Raw genomic sequence first — 23,930 nt, 5'->3', positions numbered from 1 at the left:
ATGGGTTCCCTGTGGAGCTGGTGGACGCTGTGGGCCGGAGTCGCCCTCCTATGGGGTAAGTTAGACCAACACCCCCCCATCTGCTCCAGCTCTGGGACTCTGCCTGCCTGGGGTGCCTCTCCAGAGACCGTCCCCCAGGGCCCCTTCAGGCTGGCTGAGAGCAGAGCAAGGTCCCCGAGGTTCTACACAGAGACCTGATGGAAATCACCCCCCCTCCCTCAGTTCTGGAAGAATGCAGGTGAAAAATTGAGCCCCCAAGTTAAAGTTGGCCTGATTTCTTGGTTTGGTGCAAACCCACACAGGTTTGCACTGAGGGCCTCAGCCCCTGAAGTCATTGGTGGAAGGGCCTGGCACCCCATTCTCCAGGGGCCTTTGTAAGACTCACGTTTCAGGGAGTAAGAGAAACTGGGGACCCCAGGCCCACTAGCTACCAGACAACATCGCTTCAGGCTACTCTGAAATGTCACTGCCCCCAACCTTCTGCCCCCAGGACACTGGAATGTCCTTCAAGATTCCCCTTACTCGATAGGTCCCCCACTATAACCCCTACACTCTGTTTGTGGCCCCTTAGACTTCCCCCTCTTCCCCCTCTTCCTAGTTGGGGGTGTGGAAAGTTCCCTTTCTTTTCCATTTTTTGGAGGGGATTTTTGGCCACACCTACGGTGCTCAGGGGTTACTCCAGGCTCTACTCAGAAATTACTCCTGCCGGGGCTGGAGCGATAGCATAGCGGGTAGGGCGTTTGCCTTGCACGCGGCCAACCCAGGTTCGATTCCCAGCATCCCATATGGTCCCCTGAGCACTGCCAGGAGTAATTCCTGAGTGCAAAGCCAGGAGTAACCCCTGTGCATCGCCGGGTGTGACCCAAAAATCAAAAAAAAAAAAAGAAAGAAATTACTCCTGCCGATTGGTTCTTGGCGGGGATCATATGGGACGCTGAGGATGGACCCGAGGTTGGCTGCATGCAAGACAAGTGCTTTCCCCACTGTACTATTGCTCTGGCCTCCACTTTTCTAAAAGATGTAGTGTCTACACTCCTGTTATCCCCTTCTCCCCCTTCCCACACCCCCCCAAGTCCTCCTAGAGACAGAAAAACTCACAAATGGGTGTCTGAATCCTGCCAGCCGTGGGGGAGGGGGCCCGCTGTGTTTTAAACAAGCCCGGGTTGGAGACTTCACCTGGAAATCACAGTCACCAGGTTCTCTGGGGGGGGGGGGGGAAGGTAAGTGCTGGCATTAAAAACAAAATGAAGTACCTGTAAGGCATCATCACAGCAGACCAAAACACGGAGCCACACCCCACTTTGGATACTCCAGTTGGCACCCCCACCCCCCCAGCTGTCTCAAACATTGATCTGGGTGGCCCGACCCCATCAGCACTGAGCTCCAGAACCCTGTCCTGAGAGCTGCGCTGGGGTTGGGAGGTTGCCCTGCCTGTGTGAGGCCCCCAAGTTCAGTCCCCAGCATTGCAAAAACCCAAGTGGATAATTATGGGAAACGAAAGCCAGAAAGCCGGGAGTAAGGCACGTGCTGCCTGAAAAAGGAGGAAGAGCAGAGGAGCAGAAAAAACAAGTTAAAACACGGATGTTTGGGGACCTGAGAGATAATACAGAGAGTAGGGTACTTGTCTTGCAAGCAGATGACTGGGTTCGAACCCCAGTTGGACCATCCCGTATTGTCCCCCTCTGAGAACCACCAGGAGTAATTCCCGAGTGCAGACCCGGGGATAACCCCTGAGCCTTGCTGGATGTGGCCCCAAAACAAACAAAAGACACAGATGTTTTGCCAGGGGCCTCCCAAGCAGTGCTCAGGGGAGTAGGCATCATTCCTGCCGACCCAGTGCAGTTCAGTGCTCAGGTCCCATCATAATGGGGCCCCGGCAGTATTTAGGGCCCCCGACCTATCTCCCCAGGCCCCCAAGTTAGTATTTCTACATCTAATCCAGGTATAGGTTGGGGGAAAGAGGGGAGCTTGGATAAGCAGAACTGATGACTGCATTTCTCCCCACCCCAGGGTCGACCCAGCAGGCCGCTGTGAAACCCAAGAATGCCAGGGGACAGGAATACCTCGCGGCCTTCCTGCAGAACTACGAACTCAGCTATAGCCAGGCCAGCCTTCATCTGTTCCTCACCAGTATGTCAGACCAGCCCACCACGGTGTCCATCCTCAGCCAAGTTGATGGCACCTTGCAGAATGTCACCGTGGGCCCCGGGCAGTCGATCATGATCAACATCAGCAGCAAGGCCGAGATGACGAGCAGTAACACCTTCCAGAGTGCGGTGGTGATCCGCTCGGACCATGCCATCTCCGTGCAGGCCGTCAACGTGAAGCCCAGGACGGCCGAGCTGACGCTGCTGCGGCCAGTCAGTGAGCTGGGCACTGAGTACTTCGTGCTCACGCCACCCAGCACATCGGCCAAGAACGTCGAGGAGTTTGCAGTGGTGGCAGGGGCCGCGGGGGCCGACATCAAGGTGCAGCTGAAGGGATCCGTCATGTTCCAGCGTAAGTTCTACCCAGCTGGCCAGGTCCTGAGTGTCACTCTGCAGCCCTACCAGGTGGCCCAGATCCAGAGCGACATGGACCTCTCAGGGTCAAAGGTTACGGCCAGCAGCCCTGTGGCTGTCTTCTCCGGCCACAGCTGCGCCCAGAAGCACACGAGCTGCAACCACGTCATGGAGCAGCTGCTCCCCACGTCTGCCTGGGGCACCCACTACGTGGTGGCCACCTTGGCCTCACAGACCCGTTACGATCTGGCGTACGTGCTGGCCAGTCAACCCACGAAGCTGACCTATAACCAAGGGGGCACAGCCAGCTCCCGTGGGCTCCGGGAAGGTGACGTGGCCGAGTTTGAGATCCAGCCCTCCCGGCCCCTCTACCTGACGGCAGATGTGGGCATCCAGGTCCTGGTATTCGGCACAGGAGCTGACAGGGACAATGTGACCTATGACCCTTACCTGGCTGTGGTGCCAGACGTGGCTTCCTACTGCGATTCCTACATTATCAAGACCATGCCAGGCTCCCAGGGTGTGGCCCTGGTGGTGGCCCCCCAGAAGGATGTGGACCAGCTGACCGTGGACGGCCACGCACTTGGAGCCAAGCTCAAGTGGACCCCAGTGTCAGGCAGTGACTTCTCCTACACCGAAGTGGACCTGGGCACCGAGGACAGGACCCACCTGGCTGAGGCCCCCGCCCGCTTCGGGCTGCTTACCTTCGGGCTGGAGGAGGCCGTGGGCTTCGCGACCGCTGGCGCCTGCAGCTCTAGTGAGTAATGAGACAGGACCCCCTGACCCTGTCCACCTAGCTGTCACCACAGCGTCCCTCCCTTTGTCCTCAGTGGCCTCCATTAGGTTAGAGGAGGCCTACCCTCTCTCCCCCAGATACGCCCCCATCTCCTTGACCTCCCCATCCTCCCCACACCTCAATCCCCCAAATAATCCCTGATCTCAGCAGCAGAGGATTAGAATCCCTCCCCAGCTTCTCTCTGCCTTTTGTTGCTTTGTGGGTCCTAAGAGAGAGCCAGGGGGGCAGAGGGCAGGCTTGGGGGTGGGGGATCAGCTTGGAAATGGTTTATCTGTTTGGGGGCCACACACAGTGGTGCTCAGAGACCTCAGGCATGCCAAGTCTGCATTCCCCTGTGGAGATCTCTCTCTGGAAATCTCTTCCCCCTGGAAATAGCTTTTTTTTGTTTCTCTTTTGGTCTGGGGCCACACCTGGCGATGCTCAGGTTGTGCGCTTGACTCTTAGCTCAGTGTTCACTCCTGGCAGTGCTCGGGAGATCAGATGGGATGCTGGGAATTGAACCTGGGTCAGTTGTATGCAGGGCAAGCCCCTGAGCCACTGTACTATCTCTGGCCCCACAGTGGGGAAGTTGAGGGCACCCCCTTTCAAGGGGCTGTTAGGGAGGGGGTATGGGCTTAAGCCCCTTGGTGGATTGTGTGATGCGACACTCGGTGGCGCTGTGATAAGAGGCAGGAGCAAGGAGGAAATGGTGGTTCTTCCTCCCATGACACTGTCCCCCAAGCTAAGACTAGCTACTAGGGCTGCCAAGGTGGACCAAAATAAAAAAGAAATAAAAGCTCCCCACTTCCAGAGCAGGAAAGCCCCCCAACCTAAAAGGATTGCTTGGGATCAAAATAGTAGAATGGGGAAGAGCAGGCCATGGTTGTCACTGTGACCAGCTGGGACAGCCCCCCAAGAAGGCCTTGACCGTCTCAACGCCCATCATGCCATCATGCAGGCGATGACACGACACGGAGGCACAGGGACTTTGAAGCACTGGTCAGTGTCACACACTTACTGGATGTGCCATGACACACACCCAGGTGGCAGGCTGGGGCTCATCCCCTTCCTGTCTCTGTCTCCTTTTTTTTCTGTCCTTCCAAAAAGGACCCACAGGGGGACTGGGCCACAGCACAGGGTGAAGGTGCTTGCTTTGTCCAAGTTGCCCCAGCTCTATCCCAGACACCACATAGGACCCCCGAGCACCTCCAGGAGTGATCCCTGAACAGAGTCAGGAGTAAGCCCTGGGCACCACCAATGTCCCCAAAACCCACCGAAAAAAAAAAAAACCCAAGCAGAAAAAAGACTGAGATTGGGAAGGCGGCTGTGGGAGGGGAGTAGGGGTGAGGGGAGAAGAGGGGGGTGAAACCCTGTAAGTGAGAAGTGACTACTCCATGTCCTGCTGGTCCTTGTCACCTTACAGTTCTTGAGAGCTGAGCTATAGTTCACCCTCCCCTTCCCCCATCCGCAATTCTGGGGGCTCCTCACCCATGTTCCTGGGGATTCCCGGCTCTGCACCCTCTGACTCTGTTCCCCCTCTTTCTGCTCCCCAGCCTCACTGTCCCCAGAAGTAGCCTCCTGTGACAACCTCCAGTGCCCTCCGGGACAGCACTGCGAGGTGGCCGAGGGCAAAGCAAAGTGCGTGGAGGACCTGAAGGTCACCTGCTACGTCCAGGGAGACCCCCACTACACCACCTTTGACGGGCGTCGCTACGACATGATGGGCACGTGCACCTACACCATCTCTGAGCTGTGCAGCCAGGACGACGACCTGCCTGCCTTCAGCGTGGAGGCCAAGAACGAGCATCGCAGCAGCCGCCTCGTGTCCTACGTGGGCTACGTCACCGTGCGCGCTTATGGGCACTCGGTGTCACTGGCCCGTGGGGAGGTTGGACTCGCCCGGGTGAGTCTCCCCCGGAGGAGGCCCAGGCGGGTTTCTGGCCAAGGAAGTGCAGGGGTGCAGGGGGCGGAGCCGTGGGCGGGCCACAGGCATGGGGCGGGGGCGGGGGGGGGGGAGGGACCTGAGGACCAAACCCTACGTCTAGAAATTTAAGGATGCCCAAAGGAAAGGCTTAGAAACAAGAAGTTTTTGCCGATGAAGATTTGGAGGGAGGGGCTGACTTCAATCTTGTGTTGGGGGGTCACCTGGGAAGGTATTGGGCTGGGGTGCTCCAGGGCTATCCCTGGCAGTGTTCTGGGGACCATCTGGCATTGCGGATAGAACTTCTGTTAACCAGCATGCAAGGGGTTTAAGCCTGAACTGTCTCTCTGAATCCCACACCCCAGAAGCCACACCTCTGATTAATTAATATATTTTGGTTTGGGGGCCACATCTGGCAGTGGTCTGGGATCACTCCTGGTGGTACTCAGAGCACCATATGGGATGCCGAGGATCGAACCCAGATTGGCCACTTGCGGGGCAAATGTCCTGCCCGATGCCCTATCGTACCAGCCCTTGGTTTATTTTTGTGGTTGTTTTGTTTGGGGGACTGCACCCAGCGGTGCTCAGGGCTTAGTACTAGCTTTGTACTCAGGGATCACTCATGGCAGGCTCAGAGGACCCTGTGTGGTGCTGAGGATTAAACCCAGGTCAGATGTGTTTGAGGCAAACGCCCTCCCCACTGTATTATCAGTTCAGCCTGTATCTCTGATTTTTAATAAGAGCACAAACAGCAAAACAGGCTGGGGAATGTCACTCAACAGCAGAGGTCTTGCTTGGCAAGTGTGTCTCTGATCCCCAGCAGTGCGAAGAAAAGAGAAAGGAAAATGCCAGATACAGGGGTCAGGGTCATGTGCTTCTTCTTATGAATGAAATAACCATGGTCAATGGGGTACATGGTTCTTTTCTGTTCTTTGCTGTTTGGGGTTTTTAGTGCTTGTTTCTGGGCCACATTTGGCAGTGCTCAGGGGCTCTGTGCTCAGGGGTCACTCCTGACAGGCTTAGGGGACCAGATAAGGTGCCAAACCCAGGTTGACTGCATGTAAGGCCAGTTTCCTATCCACTGTACTCTCACTCCGACACCTTTTTTTTTTTTTTATGAAAAGAAGGTGATGAAATGCTGAGGAAATGCTAGAAAACAGATCTGGTACTTTATATGTTCTCATTCAAGTCAGATTTTGCTCACTGAAGAAATCCCTCATGAACTATTGTTATCCCAGTGATTAACAGAGTCCCCACAAAAGGTTGAGTTTTGGGGGGCCAGAGCTATATACAGCAGAAGGGCATTTTCCTTGCATGTGGCTGACCCGGATTTGGTCCCAAGCATCCCATATGCCCCCGCCTCTGAACACCACCACGAGTAATTTCTGAGTACAGAGCCAGGAGTAACCCCTGAGCATCGCCAGGTGTGACCCCTCAAAGCCAAAAACAAATGGTTGGACATTTTTTCCACCCTCTTCTTTTTCTCTGTGGTTAGGGCCAAGAGGGTGAGCCCTGAGGAGTTGCCAGGAAGGCTGCTTTGACCCCCTGGGAATGGCCAGAGCAGAGGCTCGGGCTCAGAGGGAGGCAGGGATGGTGGGGCGGGAGAGCAGGGGAGCAGCTGTGGGCCCGGCCACCAGGCTCTGAGCCCCGTGTTCCCGCTCCCCCCCACAGATCGACAACCAGCGCTCGCGGCTGCCCGTCTCGCTGGACAACGGCCGCATGCGTGTGTACCAGAGTGGCCGCCAGGGCATTGTGGAGCTGGACTTCGGTCTGGTGGTCACCTACGACTGGGACTGCCAGCTGACGGTGACCCTGCCCGCCGCCTTCCGCGACAAGGTATGCGGCCTCTGTGGCAACTACAATGGCAACCCCAAGGACGACTTCCTCACGCCCGATTTGGAGGAGGCGTCCAACCCCGTGGAACTGGCCAGTAGCTGGAGACTCGACGACGGAGACTACCTGTGTGACGATGGCTGTGAGAACGACTGCCCATCCTGCACCCCGGGCCAGGCCCAGCACTATGAGAACGACCGGCTCTGTGGGATGCTGACCAAGAAGAAGGGCCCCTTTGCCGCCTGCCATGCCGTCCTGGACCCCCAGTCCTTCCTCAAAGATTGTGTCTATGACCTCTGTGTGATGGACGGTGACCGGCCCAGCCTCTGCCGCAGCCTCAGCGCCTATGCCCAGGCCTGTCTGGAGAAGGGCATCTCCGTCGGGGACTGGAGGGGACCGGCCAACTGCCGTGAGTGATGCCCCAAAGGGGGGAGGGGGAAGGTCTGGGAGCACTCTGTGGGAGTCTTGGCATGGGAGGAGGGCAGCTGTGCAATGGCCATGCTTCCAGGGACCCAGAGATGTCCAGGATGGCCAGGCTTTGCCCACAAAGGGCTCTATGGCTGGGCTGATCAGTGACCAGCTCGGAGGTCAGGGCCAGGATGAAGGAAGTTCATGGTGGCCAGGGGAGACCAGAGCAGCTCCCTAGGGGAGCTGAGGGCCCTGGGAGAGGGGATGGTGCCAAGAGAATGGCGCGGCCCCATCAGAAACCTGTAGGGGGTGGGGATGAGCCAGGATGGGAGGAAGCCAGACACAGGGTCTGGGCTAAGCTAAGCGCATGTGCAAAGGCTGGGCCTGAGAGACAGTTTGTCGCATCCCAAGATCAACATGGGATCACATCATGTTTCACCCGTATTGGTGCCCCAATGTCCTCTGGACCCCAGGCTATGTAACCAAAGATCCACCCACTCAATCATTCACACGCTCCATTGTCCCTTGAACAAGCACTCCCCGAGCCCGTGAGGGGACCCATCCTAGGGCCGGCTATGGGCATCGGGAATGGAGGCTAATGTGCACCTGTCCGCACCCTGGGAAGGTGTCCAGAGCAATGTGCAGCCGGCACCTAGGGGCGCAGGGCAGAGGAAGGGCAGCCAGGTCCAGATCCAGAGGTTCCAAGAGGGAGTAAATCTTGGGGACAGACCATTTGGAGGTTGTCTTGGTCATGGTTATATCCCTCACTGTGCCCAGAACAGCCCCCTGCTCCCCAGAAAAGAGGAAGTTTGAGTTCATTCATTCAAAAGATTAATTTCCACCTCGGAGTGGCCTCTGTCCGTGGTGCTGAAACCCAGCAGAGCTGGTCAGCACTGAAACGGAGACCCATGGGTGTCTTCAGAGAGTGAGGGGAGCAACACTGATGCCATGAGTCGGGTGAGCCAGGAGGAGCGTGTCAAGGGCTGCTCCCGGCAGAGACCAGGACGAGGGGCTGGAGTCTGTGAACTCACTTACTCTTCACAACCACCCTGGGGGGTTGCTAGTGTGACCATCCCCCGTCACTGGTGGAGAAACTGAGGAACAAAGTGGGGGAGGCGATAATTTTACTTCTGATAACACAGCAAGGAAAGAGAGAGTGGGATGTGTCACTGAGCCATCTTGACTCTAAGGGCCAGTGGCACTGGCCTTTGGGAAAAAAATGGCCTGTGCACATGTCCTGAGGCAGCAGTGTAAACAACCCCTGATCCCAAATCCCAAGGAGGCAGTGGGGGCTGGAGCAGAGGGAGCCTATGGGAGGAGAGAGGAGGATGGGATGGGGCAGACAGTGTGGAGGTTGACAGACCAAGGGGATGACTCCAGCCTCCACACGCAATGAGATGAAGCTCATTGGGGCTTTGAGCAAGAGACAGTGCCTGACAGTCGGTCCCCGTAGCTGCATGTGAAGAACAGACTTTGGGGGGCCTGAGATATAGTACAATGGGTAAGGAACTTGCCTTGCACGCAGCCGACGCTAGTTGATCTCTGGCATCCCATATGGTCCCCTAAGGCCCACCAGGAGTGATCCTTTAGAACAGAGCCAAGAGTAAGCCCTGAGGACCACTGGGTGTGGCGCCCAAACAAAACAAAACAACAATTAAATGGGGAAGTCACAGACTTTCCCTAATATCTGAAGAATGTTATTGAACAGGTCTGACCTGAGTTTGGGACCTGGACACCCCAAAGGGTGGAAGACCTTTACTTAGATGGAGGGACGTGGGGCGGGGAATCCTGGCAGTGCCCCTGCTCCCCTGTACCCCCTATGGGCCCAGGCTCACACACTGTCTTTCTCTGTCTCCCTGCAGCTCTGTGCTGTCCCCCCAACAGCCAGTACAAGCCCTGTGGCCCAGCCTGCCAAGCCTCCTGCAACCCCTCAGCCATGCCCTCTAACTGCTCGTCGCTCCCGTGCGTTGAGGGCTGCGTGTGCCTCCCCGGGTTTGTGGCCAGCGGTGATGCCTGTGTGCCAGCCTCTTCCTGCGGGTGCGTCTTCCAGGACCTCCTGTTGGCCCCTGGTGAGAAGGTTTGGGCAGACCAGGACTGCCGTCGCCGCTGCGTCTGTGATGGCGCCACCCACCAGGTGCACTGCAGTGACACCCAGGGCTGCCCAGACGGAGAGCAGTGCCTCATCCAGAATGGCATCCTGGGTTGCTACCCCGAAAGCTTCGGGACCTGCCAGGCCACCGGAGACCCACACTACTTGACTTTCGATGGCCGGCGCTTGAACTTCATGGGCACCTGCATATACCTGCTGACCGGCTTGTGCAACCAGACCTCCGGGCTGACCGCCTTCCGTGTGCTGGTGGAGAATGAACATCGTGGCAACCCGACCGTAAGCTACACGCGCGCTGTGCGCGTGGAGACCCTGGGCGTGACTGTGGAGATCCGTCGGGAGTACCCCAGCCGGGTGCTGGTGAGTGAAGTAGCCCTGGCCTGGGCGGAGGAAGGCGAGAGCTCCTGTCCCCCGTAGAGAGTGATGGCTCTGGGGGGTGGGAGAGCGTGTATAGGGTAGAGGGGTGAAGGCCTTGGCCTCTGCAGACCCCCACCCACCCTGCACTCCGCATAGTCCCTGGAGTCCCACCAGGAATGATCCCTGAGCACAGAGCCAGGAGAAAGCCCTGAGCTCAACTGGGTGTGACCCAAAACACACAGGAAAAAGAACCAGGCCCTGGGGCAGAAACAAAGGTTACATCATAGAGACTTTTCAGTCCCTATCACTGTGACCCCCAAGTACAGTAAGGGTGACCCTGGTGGCACTCAGGGCCAGGCCAAAGGTCCAATTGTCCAAGTATGGCAGGAAACCATATTGGACCAGGTGGGGCAGGGGCCGGTTATCCTAATAGTTAGAGTCACCCTACCTACACACCCGTTCCCACTCCCCAAGAGGCTGAGCTGCCATTCACTGACAGGTTCCACTGGAGAGGCTTGTTAGGGAGCTGGAGGGAGATGAGGTGAGATGAGGGAGTGGGCCAGGCCAGGTGGGGGGCTGGCTGGCTTTGAAGCTGAAGCCTAAGGATGTGATGGCAGCGATAAGCAAAGCGCAGGGTGAGGAGGCTGGAGGGGATGTGGTGGGCAAGAGCAGAGCAGCGCCCAAGGCCCTGAGGCCAGGCGGGGCTTGGGGAGTCGAGGAGATGGCACAGGCACATGGGAAATTAAATGGGCGAGTTGTGGGGTTAGGATCAAGGGCCCCTTCTGGTGTTGGATCAGAGGGACGTGAAATAGAAGAGGTGGCGGGTGAAGAGCACTGGGGGGTGTTCTGGAAAGGGGGGCACAGCAAGGACAAAGGCCATCCTGTACCCTGGGAGTGAGTGGGATGGCTGAGTGGTTAGGGTGGCAGGGGTGCGGACATAGGGCAGAGCCCTGGTGAAGCAGCTTCTCCAGGGAAAGGGCCAGGGTTTAAGTTCCCTCCTGGAGGAGAGGGGAAGCAGCTGGGAGCGAAGAGGACCAGGATATAGTTGGCAAAAGAAAAGGGCCCTGAGGCTGGCCCCGGGAGCAAGAAAGCCAGGGCAGGGGGCCGAAGCGACAGTTCAGTGGGGAGAATGATTCCCTTGCATGCAGTTGACCTGGGTTCCTAGGTTTGATCCCCAGCATCCCAAAGGGTGCTCTAAGCACCACCAAGAGTGTTTCCTGAGTACTGAACCAAGAGTGAACCCTGGGCATCACTGGGTCACTGTCACTGTCATCCCGTTGCTCATCGATTTGTTCGAGTGGGCACCAGTAACGTCTCTCATTGAGAGACTTATTGTTACTGTTTTTGGCATACCCAATACACAGGGGTAGTTTGCAAGGCTCTGCTGTGCAAGCTCCATACTCTCGGTAGCTTGCCAGGCTCTCCGAGAGGGGTGTAGGTATTGAACACAGGTCGGCCGCGTAAAAGGCAAACGCCCTACCGCTGTGCAGTCGCTCCAGCATCACTGGGTATAGCCTAAAAACAAACAAACAAAACCTAAGAAAATCAGTGTGGCTGGCCCAGAAGGACCCTGGGCGGGGAGGCCAGTGAGAGAGCCTGGAAGACAGAGGCATCTAGATTTAGACTGACATTTGAAAGATGGATGTGGGTGAGGGCACCAGGCAGAGGGAAGAGCATGTGCAAAGGCTCTGAGGCAGGACCAAGTCTCGGGGGCCCAAAAGAACATCCTCATCCCTTGGCCCTGCTGCCTCTCTCCCCAGGTGGACGGCGTCCTCTACTACCTGCCTTACCAGGCGGCTGGCGGGCAGATACACATTTACCGCCAAGGTAAAGATGCCGTGGTGCGCACAAACTTCGGTCTGACAGTCACCTACGACTGGAAGAGTCGGGTGATCGCCAAGGTGCCAAGCAGCTATGCCGGGGCCCTGTGTGGGCTCTGCGGGAACTTCGATGGGGACGCAAGTAACGAGCTGACCCTGCGAGGTGGCGGCAAGACCACCAGTGTTCTGGAGTTTGGAAACAGTTGGCAGGAAGAGACCACGCCAGGCTGCGGTGCCTCTGAGCCCGGCAACTGTACCGACCTGGAGAGCCTGGTGGCTGAGCAGCTGGCGAACAATACGGAGTGTGGGATCATTGCCGACCCTAACGGGCCCTTCCAGGAGTGCCACTCGGTGCTGGACCCCCTCGGTGCTGTGCATGACTGCGTCTATGACCGCTGCCTGGTGCCTGGAGACTCTTCCTTGTGTGATGCCTTGGCTGCTTACGCTGCTGCGTGCCAGGCTGCCGGGATCACCGTGTACCCCTGGAGGAACGAGAGCTTTTGCCGTGAGTATCGGGAGGGACCACTGAGGGCTCCTACCTTGTCCCTCATTCACGAACCTATAAATACCATGGAACTGAATTCTTGTAGTAGCCGTAGAAGGTCACAACTATGTTTATGCCCGTTACCAGATGAAGAAACTAAGGCTTATAAAGTTTCTGAGAAGAGGAAGCAATAGTACCTTGGGTAGGGCGCTTGCTTTGCATGAGGCTGACCCGGGTCTGGTCCCATATGGTCCCCTGTGCCCCACCAGGAGTGATCCCCGAGTGCAGAGCCAGAAGTAAGCCCTGAGCACTGTGAGGTGTGGTCCCCCAAAAAAGCAAAACAAAAAGAAAAGATTCTGAGGAGCAGCAGAAAAGCCATAAACAAACCAGTGGGTTGTGCTGGAATTTGCCAGCCCTTCCCCAGCCCCCCGGACTCAGAGGCTCCCTGCGGCTGCAAAGCTTCTGTGCGAGGGGGTCAGGCACCTGCAGGGGTGTGAGTTCTGACTGGCGATGGCCTGTTTCCCCGCAGCGATGTTGTGCCCGCCCCACAGCCACTATGAGCTGTGCTCCACGGGCTGCCCACTGTCCTGCGGTGAGCTGCCGGTGCCCGGGGGCTGCGGCCAGGACTGCCACGAGGACTGCGTGTGCGACGAGGGCTTCGTGCTGAGTGGCGACATCTGCGTGCCCCGGAACAACTGCGGCTGCGCCTACCAGGGCGCCTACTACCCGCCCGGCCACACCTTCTACCCCGGCCCCAACTGCAGCTCCCTGTGCCACTGCCAGCAGGACGGCGTGGTGTCCTGCCAGGCCGCCAGCTGTGGCCCGCACGAGGCCTGCCGGCCCAGCAACGGTGCGCTGGGCTGCGTCTCGGTGGGCTCAGTCACCTGCCAGGCGTCGGGAGACCCCCACTATACCACCTTCGATGGCCGCCGCTTCGACTTCATGGGCGCCTGCCTGTACGTACTCGCAAGCACGTGCAAGGACCGGCCCGGCCTGCCGCAGGTCCCCAGCCTGCCCCAGTTCACAGTCCTGCAGGAAAACATGCACTGGAACGGGAACCGCGTGAGCGTGACCAAGGCCATCACCGTGATTGTAGGGAACTACACCATGCGGCTGGAGCAGAAGTTGTGGAAGGTCAAGGTGAGCACCAGGGCCTTGAGGCGGGGCCTCTGGGTGTGGGGCGTGGCCTCTGTTGAGGACGTGGCCTCTGGGTGAAGGGCAGGGCCTCAGGGGTGATGGGCGGGGCCTCTGCTGCGAGGGGCGGGGCCATCAGAGCCAGGAGCAGGGGCAGGCCAAGGGCCATGCCCAGCCCAGTGGCAGGAGAGTGAGGCCTGATGTCCCAAGGAGCCGAGGTTGGCTTGGCTCAGAGCCAAAGAGGGCTCCATGGACTAGGGAGAGACCCTTGGACCTGCACTGGTGGTGCATTGCCTCCCTGTGCCCGTTCCTTGGCTAGCCCCTTTGGTATCTCCCACCTTTCACTCCATCCTCCAGGCCTAGTGGGGTCTGGCACCACATAATCCCCCAAGCACTGCAGACAGTGACCCTTCTCCATAGAATAGTCTCAGGTGTGCTGCCCTGCAAAGAGAAAGGAACACAAGGTGATATCGTGCGGTTCTGGGTGGGTATATCATTTGGGGGCCACCACTCAAACACCATAAGACCCTGTTATTAGGGCTGGAGTGATAGTAGAGCGGGTAGGGCGCTAACCTTGCACATGCTCAAACCCGGTTTGTTTCCCAGGTGATCCCCTGAGGTCCACATATGGTCCCCTGAGCCACACCAGGAGTGATCCCTGAGTGTAGAGCTAGGATTTGTCCCTGAGCACCGCTGAATGTGGACCCCAAACATACAAAACAAAGCAGAACCACTAAAAACCTTGTTATTGTGCCATCTAACAAGTATGAAAATCAAGGCTCTGTGTGGTGAGGGTCCCCAGATGTTCAGGGCCAGTCAGGAGCTGGGCCTCAGGTCTGCGGGCTCCCACGGCACCCTCTGAAGCTTGACATCTCCCTCCCCAGGTGAACGGAGTGATCATGAACCTGCCGGTGGTGCTGGACAACGGCAAGATCCATATCTTCAAGCACGGCAAGGACGCGGTGATCGAGACCAGCTTCGGCCTGCGCGTGGCCTACGACCTCAAGTACAACGTGCGGGTCACCGTCCCGGGCAGCTACTACCAGCAGCTGTGCGGCCTGTGTGGCGACTATAACGGCGACCCCAAGGATGATTTCCAGAAGCCCAATGGCTCCCTGGCCAGCAACCCCAACGACTTCGGCAACTCGTGGGAGCAGAAGGTGCCCGGCTCGCCATGCCTGCCGCCGCCCCCCACCACCTGCCAGCCCGGCGGGGACTGCGGGGAGGGTGAGATGTGCACACCCCAGCAGCAGCAGCAGTTCCAGCAGGACGGTTTCTGCGGCTTCCTCACCAAGCCAAACGGGCCACTGGCTGCCTGCCACTCGCTCATCGACCCTCAGGGGGCCCTGCAGGACTGCGTGTTCGACATGTGCGCGGGCAATGGGGACAAAGACATCCTCTGCTCCAGCATCCAGGACTATGTGAGTGCCTGCCAGGCCGCAGGGGGCCAAGTGAAGCCCTGGAGGAACGAGTCATTCTGCCGTGAGTGAGGGCCAGAGGAGGAGGGAAATGGGGGTGGGGGGTGGGGAGGGACCCAGCCCAAGAGCCGGGGAGGCGGGGTGGGGGGAAGGAGGAAAAGACACACAATAAGGGAGAACCCTAGGCCCTGCACCCTCTCTGTCGCTCGGGGACTCACATGGCCCTTCCCTTCTCTTTGCAGCCATGACCTGTCCCCCCAACAGCCACTATGAGATCTGTGCAGACACCTGCTCCCTGCAGTGCGCCGCTCTCAGCGAGCCCCAGAATTGCCCCGACAGCTGTGCTGAGGGCTGCCAGTGTGACACTGGCTTTCTCAACAGTGGTCAGGACTGCGTGCCCACACAGGACTGTGGCTGCTACCACAACGGCATCTACTATAAGGTGAGAGAGTGGGCTGGGCCCAGGACGGGGCTTTGATTTGAAGCTGGATCCTAAGAACGAGGGGGGTGTGAGGGGCGAGGGAGCTGGTGGGGAGGGGGTGGGCAGAGGCAGAGTGGGGGCCAAGGCTCCGAGGCCGGACTGGGCTTGGGGAACTGAGGAAAACACATGGGCGCGCAATCCTGGAGAATTAAATGGGCGCAATGTGGGATTCAGATCATCGAGGGCCTGCCACAGGGTCGGATCAAAAGGGACACAGAGTAGAAGAAGAGATGTAGGGGGAGGGGACCCAGAAAGACAGTGCTGCAAGGGCAGCCGCCTCGCTGTGCCCGGGAGAGTGAGTGGGGTGATGAGGATGCAGACACAGGGCAGAGGCCCCCCACCTGCTCAGCCGTCCCATAGCCATCCACAGAGTCTTCTGGGGGCCTCTCCGAACACACCGTCCATCTTTTATGCTCCCCCGTCCCTGCTGGTGGGAAGGGCTTTCTCACACCGCCCCCAGGCTCTGCTATCCCAAACCCTCCCTTCCTCCCACATTTTGATTCTGGATCCCAGGCCAGCTGCATCTCTGACACACCCACCATCCTCACTGTTATCCTCACTATCTCTCTCCAGCTTTCAGTGCGCCCTTTCACTTTGGCTGGGGTATGCACCACCCCCAAATTGATCTGCCTCAAAGGAGTGGGTGCTCTGGACAGGCAGGACCCCTCTAGCGTAGTTCTCAAACACACAATAGTGACAGGGGCCAAGACACAGATGGCATTTCTCTGTGCTGGATGGACACACACACACACACACACACACACACACATTCTCTGAACCTTGGTACTTTCTCACCTTTAAGTAACCTGGGATAGAACTGCCTGGATCTACATAGAAGCGGATTTTCAAAAACAAATACCTAAGTAAAGTGTTTTTAAGTGTGTTTTCTCATACTTCTAGTTTTTTGGGTTTTTTTTTTTTTTGGGTCACACCTGGCGATGCACAAGAGTTACTTCTGGCTCTTCGAACAGGAGTTACTCCTGGTGGTGCTTGGGGGACTATATGGGATGCTGGGATTCAAACCCGGGTCAGCTGTGTGTAAGGCAAATGCCCTACCGGCTGTGCTATTGCTCCAGCACCTATAGTTTTCCAGTTAGCATTACCCCCTCGCCCAAACGTATTGTAAGAATGCAATTATCTAGAGGCTAGAGTGATAGCACAGCGGGTATGGCGTTTACCTTCTTTGCGACCAATTTGGGATGGATCCCTGGCAGCCCATATGGTCCCCCAAGCCCACCAGAAGGGATTACTGAGTGCAGAGCCAGGAATGAGTCCTGAACACCACCAGGTGTGTCCTCAAAACTAAAATAATAGGGGGCTGGAGCGATAGCACAGCGGGTAGGGCGTTTGCCTTGCACGTGGTCGACCATGGGTTCAATTCCCAGCATCCCATATGGTCCCCTGACACCGCCAGGTGTGATTCCTGAATGCAGAGCCAGGAGTAACCCCTGTGCATTGCCAGGTGTGACCCAAAAAAGCAAAGTAATAATAATAATAATAATAAATTAAAAAGAATATATACCAAGTAGAAAATAGGGCCCTGAAGACAAAGTTTAGGGGATAAAGTACTTGCCTTGCACATCACCAGCCCTGATTATTCCTCAGAACTGCAGATGCTTCCCTGAGCACAAAATGTTCAGAAAATGGGGCTGGGGAGACAGTACACATGCTTTGTGGACACAGGACCCCGGTTCAGTTTCTGGCATCATCCAGCCCCCTGAAAATTGCTGGCAGTAACCCTGGCCGGGATGGCTCAGCAGGGCCAGAGTGATTCCATCTATTCCATATCTTCGAGCCCCAGCATTGAACCATCAGCCCAGCTGGCTGGGAATCCCTAAGACTGGCTTCCTGTGCCACTGGGATAAAACTGAGGGAGACTCCCCCAAATTAGCAAGTATGTGTTAACCAGCTTTATGCTATCAACAGGGATTCTGGTAACAGCAGGCTATTAGAAGTAAAGTTTTGGGGAGTCCAAAGCTAGTGATAATCTAGTCTGCTCAGAGAGGGGGCTTGGTGCCCCTCCCTCATATTGTTGAACAGTCAGTGCTATCTGTGCCTCATAGGTATGTGTGTGTGTGTGTGTGTGTGTGTTTGTGTTTGTGTTTCATACAGATGTAAACTGTTTGTGATGAAAATCTTCCAACATGCAGAGGCGGAGAGTATCGTGTGATAAATGCCCCTGGGCCCATCCTTTGGCTCTAAAAATGATCACCATCTTCCCAGACCCCTTCCCTCTCTCTGTACCCCTCTCTTCAGCCTGAATGACTGCAGCCTTTTCGTTTCGTGTTTCCTCGATTTTACCCACTCCGCTGCCCTTTCCTGGGTGGGCAGGATCATCATCTGAAGCTTTCTGAGGAGGGCTCGGAGCATGGAGAATGAAGCCATTCGCATAGGGCTATGGCCTGAACGGAGCTGGGGTGGCTGGGGGCCCAGTGCTGTGCTCAGCTAGCTTCCTCTCTCTCCTTGGGGCACGTGCCTAGTGGATATGCTGCAGTGAACGAAAGGACGAGAGAACGAATGAATTGGACCCCTAGGCCAGCAGTGCTTACACTCCCAGACAGGGGGTCACCCTGCTGAAAGCTTCTCTGCCCTGGAAGCTCAGAGAGGTCAAAGTCAGCCCAAATCCTGACATTGGTGCCCTCTGTACCCACAGCCAAACACGACCGTGCTCCTGGACAAGTGCCGTCGCCGCTGCGTCTGTGACGGCGCCACCCACCAGATGCACTGCAGTGACACCCAGGGCTGCCCAGACGGAGAGCAGTGCCTCATCCAGAATGGCATCCTGGGTTGCTACCCCGAAAGCCTCGGTACCTGCCAGGCCACGGGAGACCCACACTACTTGACCTTCGATGGCCGGCGCTTGAACTTCATGGGCACCTGCATATACCTGCTGACCGGCTTGTGCAACCAGACCTCCGGGCTGACCGCCTTCCGTGTGCTGGTGGAGAATGAACATCGTGGCAACCCGACCGTAAGCTACACGCGCGCTGTGCGCGTGGAGACCCTGGGCGTGACTGTGGAGATCCGTCGGGAGTACCCCAGCCGGGTGCTGGTGAGTGAAGTAGCCCTGGGCCTGGACGGAGGAAGGCGAGAGCCCCTCTCCCCCTTAGAGAGTGATGGCTCTGGGGGGTGGGAGAGTGTGTATAGGGTAGAGGGGTGAAGGCCTTGGTCTCTGCAGACCCCCACCCACCCTGTACTCCGCATAGTCCCTGGAGTCCCACCAGGAATGATCCCTGAGCACAGAGCCAGGAGAAAGCCCTGAGCTCCACTGGGCGTGACCAAAAACACACAGGAAAAAGAACCAGGCCCTGGGGCAGAACTCAAAGGTTACATCATAGAGACTTTTCAGTCCCTATCACTGTGACCCCCAAGTACAGTAAGGGTGACCCTGGTGGCACTCAGGGCCAGGCCAAAGGTCCTATTGTCCAAGTATGGCAGGAAACCATATGGGCCAGGTGGGGCTGGGGCCGGTTATCCTAATGGTTAGACTCACCCTACCTACACACCCGTTCCCATTCCCCAAGAGGCTGAGCTGCCATTCAGTGACAGGTTCCACTGGAGAGGCTTGTTAGGGAGCTGGAGGGAGATGAGGTGAGATGAGGGAGTGGGCCAGGCCTGGTGGGGGGCTGGCTGGCTTTGAAGCTGAAGCCTAAAGATGTGAATGCAGCAATAAGCAAAGCGCAGGGTGAGGAGGCTGGAGGGGATGTGGTGGGCAAGAGCAGAGCAGCGCCCAAGGCCCTGAGGCCAGGCGGGGCTTGGGGAGTCGAGGAGATGGCACAGGCACATGGGAAATTAAATGGGCGAGTTGTGGGGTTAGGATCAAGGGCCCCTTCTGGTGTTGGATCAGAGGGACGTGAAATAGAAGAGGTGGTGGGTGAAGAGCACTGGGGGGTGTTCTGGAAAGGGGGGCACAGCAAGGACAAAGGCCATCCTGTACCCTGGGAATGAGTGGGATGGCTGAGTGGTTAGGGTGGCAGGCAGGGGTGTGGACATAGGGCAGAGCCCTGGTGAAGCAGCTTCTCCAGGGAAAGGGCCAGGGTTTAAGTTCTGTCCTGGAGGAGAGGGGAAGCAGCTGGGAGCAAAGAGGACCAGGATATTGTTGGCAAAAGAAAAGGGTCCTGAGGCTGGCCCATGGAGTAAGAAAGCCAGGGCAGGGGGCCGAAGCGACAGTTCAGTGGGGAGAATGATTCCCTTGCATGCAGTGGACCTGGGTTCCCAGATTTGATCCCCAGCATCCCAAAGGGTGGTCTAAGCACCTCCAAGAGTGTTTCCTGAGTACTGAACCAAGAGTAAAGCCTGGGCATCACTGGGTCACTGTCACTGTCATCCCGTTGCTCATCGATTTGTTCGAGTGGGCACCAGTAACGTCTCTCATTGAGAGACTTATTGTTACTGTTTTTGGCATACCCAATACACAGGGGTAGTTTGCAAGGCTCTGCTGTGCAAGCTCCATACTCTCGGTAGCTTGCCAGGCTCTCCGAGAGGGGCGTAGGAATTGAACACAGGTCGGCCGCGTAAAAGGCAAACGCCCTACCGCTGTGCAGTCGCTCCAGCATCACTGGGTATAGCCTAAAAACAAACAAACAAAACCTAAGAAAATCAGTGTGGCTGGCCCAGAAGGACCCTGGGCGGGGAGGCCAGTGAGAGAGCCTGGAAGACAGAGGCATCTAGATTTAGACTGACATTTGAAAGATGGATGTGGGTGAGGGCACCAGGCAGAGGGAAGAGCATGTACAAAGGCTCTGAGGCAGGACCAAGTCTCGGGGGCCCAAAAGAACATCCTCATCCCTTGGCCCTGCTGCCTCTCTCCCCAGGTGGACGGCGTCCTCTACTACCTGCCTTACCAGGCGGCTGGCGGCCAGATACACATTTACCGCCAAGGTAAAGATGCCGTGGTGCGCACAAACTTCGGTCTGACAGTCACCTACGACTGGAAGAGTCGGGTGATCGCCAAGGTGCCAAGCAGCTATGCCGGGGCCCTGTGTGGGCTCTGCGGGAACTTCGATGGGGACGCAAGTAACGAGCTGACCCTGCGAGGTGGCGGCAAGACCACCAGTGTTCTGGAGTTTGGAAACAGTTGGCAGGAAGAGACCACGCCAGGCTGCGGTGCCTCTGAGCCCGGCAACTGTACCGACCTGGAGAGCCTGGTGGCTGAGCAGCTGGCGAACAATACGGAGTGTGGGATCATTGCCGACCCTAACGGGCCCTTCCAGGAGTGCCACTCGGTGCTGGACCCCCTCGGTGCTGTGCATGACTGCGTCTATGACCGCTGCCTGGTGCCTGGAGACTCTTCCTTGTGTGATGCCTTGGCTGCTTACGCTGCTGCGTGCCAGGCTGCCGGGATCACCGTGTACCCCTGGAGGAACGAGAGCTTTTGCCGTGAGTATCGGGAGGGACCACTGAGGGCTCCTACCTTGTCCCTCATTCACGAACCTATAAATACCATGGAACTGAATTCTTGTAGTAGCCGTAGAAGGTCACAACTATGGTTATGCCCGTTATCCAGATGAAGAAACTAAGGCTTATAAAGTTTCTGAGGAGAGGAAGCAATAGTACCTTGGGTAGGGCGCTTGCTTTGCATGACGCTGACCCGGGTTTGGTCCCATATGGTCCCCTGTGCCCCACCAGGAGTGATCCCCGAGTGCAGAGCCAGAAGTAAGCCCTGAGCACTGTGAGGTGTGGTCCCCCCAAAAAGCAAAACAAAAAGGAAAGATTCTGAGGAGCAGCAGAAAAGCCATAAACAAACCAGTGGGTTATGCTGGAATTTGCCAGCCCTTCCCCAGCCTCCCGGACTCAGAGGCTCCCTGCGGCTGCAAAGCTTCTGTGCGAGGGGGTCAGGCACCTGCAGGGGTGTGAGTTCTGACTGGCGATGGCCTGTTTCCCCGCAGCGATGTTGTGCCCGCCCCACAGCCACTATGAGCTGTGCTCCACGGGCTGCCCACTGTCCTGCGGTGAGCTGCCGGTGCCCGGGGGCTGCGGCCAGGACTGCCACGAGGACTGCGTGTGCGACGAGGGCTTCGTGCTGAGTGGCGACATCTGCGTGCCCCGGAACAACTGCGGCTGCGTCTACCAGGGCGCCTACTACCCGCCCGGCCACACCTTCTACCCCGGCCCCAACTGCAGCTCCCTGTGCCACTGCCAGCAGGACGGCGTGGTGTCCTGCCAGGCCGCCAGCTGTGGCCCGCACGAGGCCTGCCGGCCCAGCAACGGTGCGCTGGGCTGCGTCTCGGTGGGCTCAGTCACCTGCCAGGCGTCGGGAGACCCCCACTACACCACCTTCGATGGCCGCCGCTTCGACTTCATGGGCGCCTGCCTGTACGTACTCGCAAGCACGTGCAAGGACCGGCCCGGCCTGCCGCAGGTCCCCAGCCTGCCCCAGTTCACAGTCCTGCAGGAAAACATGCACTGGAACGGGAACCGCGTGAGCGTGACCAAGGCCATCACCGTGATTGTAGGGAACTACACCATGCGGCTGGAGCAGAAGCTGTGGAAGGTCAAGGTGAGCACCAGGGCCTTGAGGCGGGGCCTCTGGGTGAGGGGCGTGGCCTCTGTTGAGGGCGTGGCCTCTGGGTGAAGGGCAGGGCCTCAGGGGTGATGGGCGGGGCCTCTGCTGCGAGGGGCGGGGCCATCAGAGCCAGGAGCAGGGGCAGGCCAAGGGCCATGCCCAGCCCAGTGGCAGGAGAGTGAGGCCTGATGTCTCAAGGAGCCGAGGTTGGCTTGGCTCAGAGCCAAAGAGGGCTCCATGGACTAGGGAGAGACCCTTGGACCTGCACCGGTGGTGCATTGCCTCCCTGTGCCCGTTCCTTGGCTAGCCCCTTTGGTATCTCCCACCTTTCACTCCATCCTCCAGGCCTAGTGGGGTCTGGCACCACATAATCCCCCAAGCACTGCAGACAGTGACCCTTCTCCATAGAATAGTCTCAGGTGTGCTGCCCTGCAAAGAGAAAGGAACACAAGGTGATATCGTGCGGTTCTGGGTGGGTATATCATTTGGGGGCCACCACTCAAACACCATAAGACCCTGATATTGGGGCTGGAGTGATAGTAGAGCGGGTAGGGCGCTAACCTTGCACATGTCAAACCGGTTTGTTTCCCAGGTGATCCCCTGAGGTCCACATATGATCCCCTGAGCCACACCAGGAGTGATCCCTGAGTGTAGAGCTAGGAATTATCCCTGAGCACCGCTGAATGTGGACCCCAAACATACAAAACGAAGCAGAACCACTAAAAACCTTGTTATTATGCCATCTAACAAGTATGAAAATCAAGGCTCTGTGTGGTGAGGGTCCCCAGATGTTCAGGGCCAGTCAGGAGCTGGGCCTCAGGTCTGCGGGCTCCCACGGCACCCTCTGAAGCTTGACATCTCCCTCCCCAGGTGAACGGAGTGATCATGAACCTGCCGGTGGTGCTGGACAACGGCAAGATCCATATCTTCAAGCACGGCAAGGACGCGGTGATCGAGACCAGCTTCGGCCTGCGCGTGGCCTACGACCTCAAGTACAACGTGCGGGTCACCGTCCCGGGCAGCTACTACCAGCAGCTGTGCGGCCTGTGTGGCGACTATAACGGCGACCCCAAGGATGATTTCCAGAAGCCCAATGGCTCCCTGGCCAGCAACCCCAACGACTTCGGCAACTCGTGGGAGCAGAAGGTGCCCGGCTCGCCATGCCTGCCGCCGCCCCCCACCACCTGCCAGCCCGGCGGGGACTGCGGGGAGGGTGAGATGTGCACACCCCAGCAGCAGCAGCAGTTCCAGCAGGACGGTTTCTGCGGCTTCCTCACCAAGCCAAACGGGCCACTGGCTGCCTGCCACTCGCTCATCGACCCTCAGGGGGCCCTGCAGGACTGCGTGTTCGACATGTGCGCGGGCAATGGGGACAAAGACATCCTCTGCTCCAGCATCCAGGACTATGTGAGTGCCTGCCAGGCCGCAGGGGGCCAAGTGAAGCCCTGGAGGAACGAGTCATTCTGCCGTGAGTGAGGGCCAGAGGAGGAGGGAAATGGGGGTGGGGGGTGGGGAGGGACCCAGCCCAAGAGCCGGGGAGGCGGGGTGGGGGGAAGGAGGAAAAGACACACAATAAGGGAGAACCCTAGGCCCTGCACCCTCTCTGTCGCTCGGGGACTCACATGGCCCTTCCCTTCTCTTTGCAGCCATGACCTGTCCCCCCAACAGCCACTATGAGATCTGTGCAGACACCTGCTCCCTGCAGTGCGCCGCTCTCAGCGAGCCCCAGAATTGCCCCGACAGCTGTGCTGAGGGCTGCCAGTGTGACACTGGCTTTCTCAACAGTGGTCAGGACTGCGTGCCCACACAGGACTGTGGCTGCTACCACAACGGCATCTACTATAAGGTGAGAGAGTGGGCTGGGCCCAGAACGGGGCTTTGACTTGAAGCTGGATCCTAAGAACGAGGGGGGTGTGAGGGGCGAGGGAGCTGGTGGGGAGGGGTTGGGCAGAGGCAGAGTGGGGGCCAAGGCTCCGAGGCCGGACTGGGCTTGGGGAACTGAGGAAAACACATGGGCGCGCAATCCTGGAGAATTAAATGGGCGCAATGTGGGATTCAGATCATCGAGGGCCTGCCACAGGGTCGGATCAAAAGGGACACAGAGTGGAAGAAGAGATGTAGGGGGAGGGGACCCAGAAAGACAGTGCTGCAAGGGCAGCCGCCTCGCTGTGCCACGGAGAGTGAGT

The 23,930-nt window shown here is 57.9% G+C and overlaps 1 protein-coding gene across 1 annotated transcript in view; it reads left to right on the top strand.

Moving 5' to 3' along the window:
• Window positions 1-23,930, top strand: part of FCGBP (Fc gamma binding protein) — a 71,773-nt gene continuing 47,843 nt past the window's right edge. The window contains exons 1-14 of the mRNA XM_055146437.1: window positions 1-55; window positions 2,011-3,258; window positions 4,830-5,179; window positions 6,869-7,439; window positions 9,301-9,905; window positions 11,663-12,227; window positions 12,736-13,346; window positions 14,225-14,822; window positions 15,001-15,200; window positions 17,893-18,291; window positions 20,054-20,618; window positions 21,128-21,738; window positions 22,615-23,212; window positions 23,391-23,590. Of these exons, the coding sequence (XP_055002412.1) occupies window positions 1-55; window positions 2,011-3,258; window positions 4,830-5,179; window positions 6,869-7,439; window positions 9,301-9,905; window positions 11,663-12,227; window positions 12,736-13,346; window positions 14,225-14,822; window positions 15,001-15,200; window positions 17,893-18,291; window positions 20,054-20,618; window positions 21,128-21,738; window positions 22,615-23,212; window positions 23,391-23,590 (7,176 nt within the window). The remainder of the gene's footprint in view (window positions 56-2,010; window positions 3,259-4,829; window positions 5,180-6,868; window positions 7,440-9,300; window positions 9,906-11,662; window positions 12,228-12,735; window positions 13,347-14,224; window positions 14,823-15,000; window positions 15,201-17,892; window positions 18,292-20,053; window positions 20,619-21,127; window positions 21,739-22,614; window positions 23,213-23,390; window positions 23,591-23,930) is intronic.

The sequence above is a fragment of the Sorex araneus genome, chromosome 8 (genome assembly GCF_027595985.1).
Source record: "Sorex araneus isolate mSorAra2 chromosome 8, mSorAra2.pri, whole genome shotgun sequence".
In the NCBI taxonomy this organism is placed as follows: Eukaryota; Metazoa; Chordata; class Mammalia; order Eulipotyphla; family Soricidae; genus Sorex; species Sorex araneus.
This window is presented reverse-complemented; position numbering and strand designations above follow the sequence as displayed.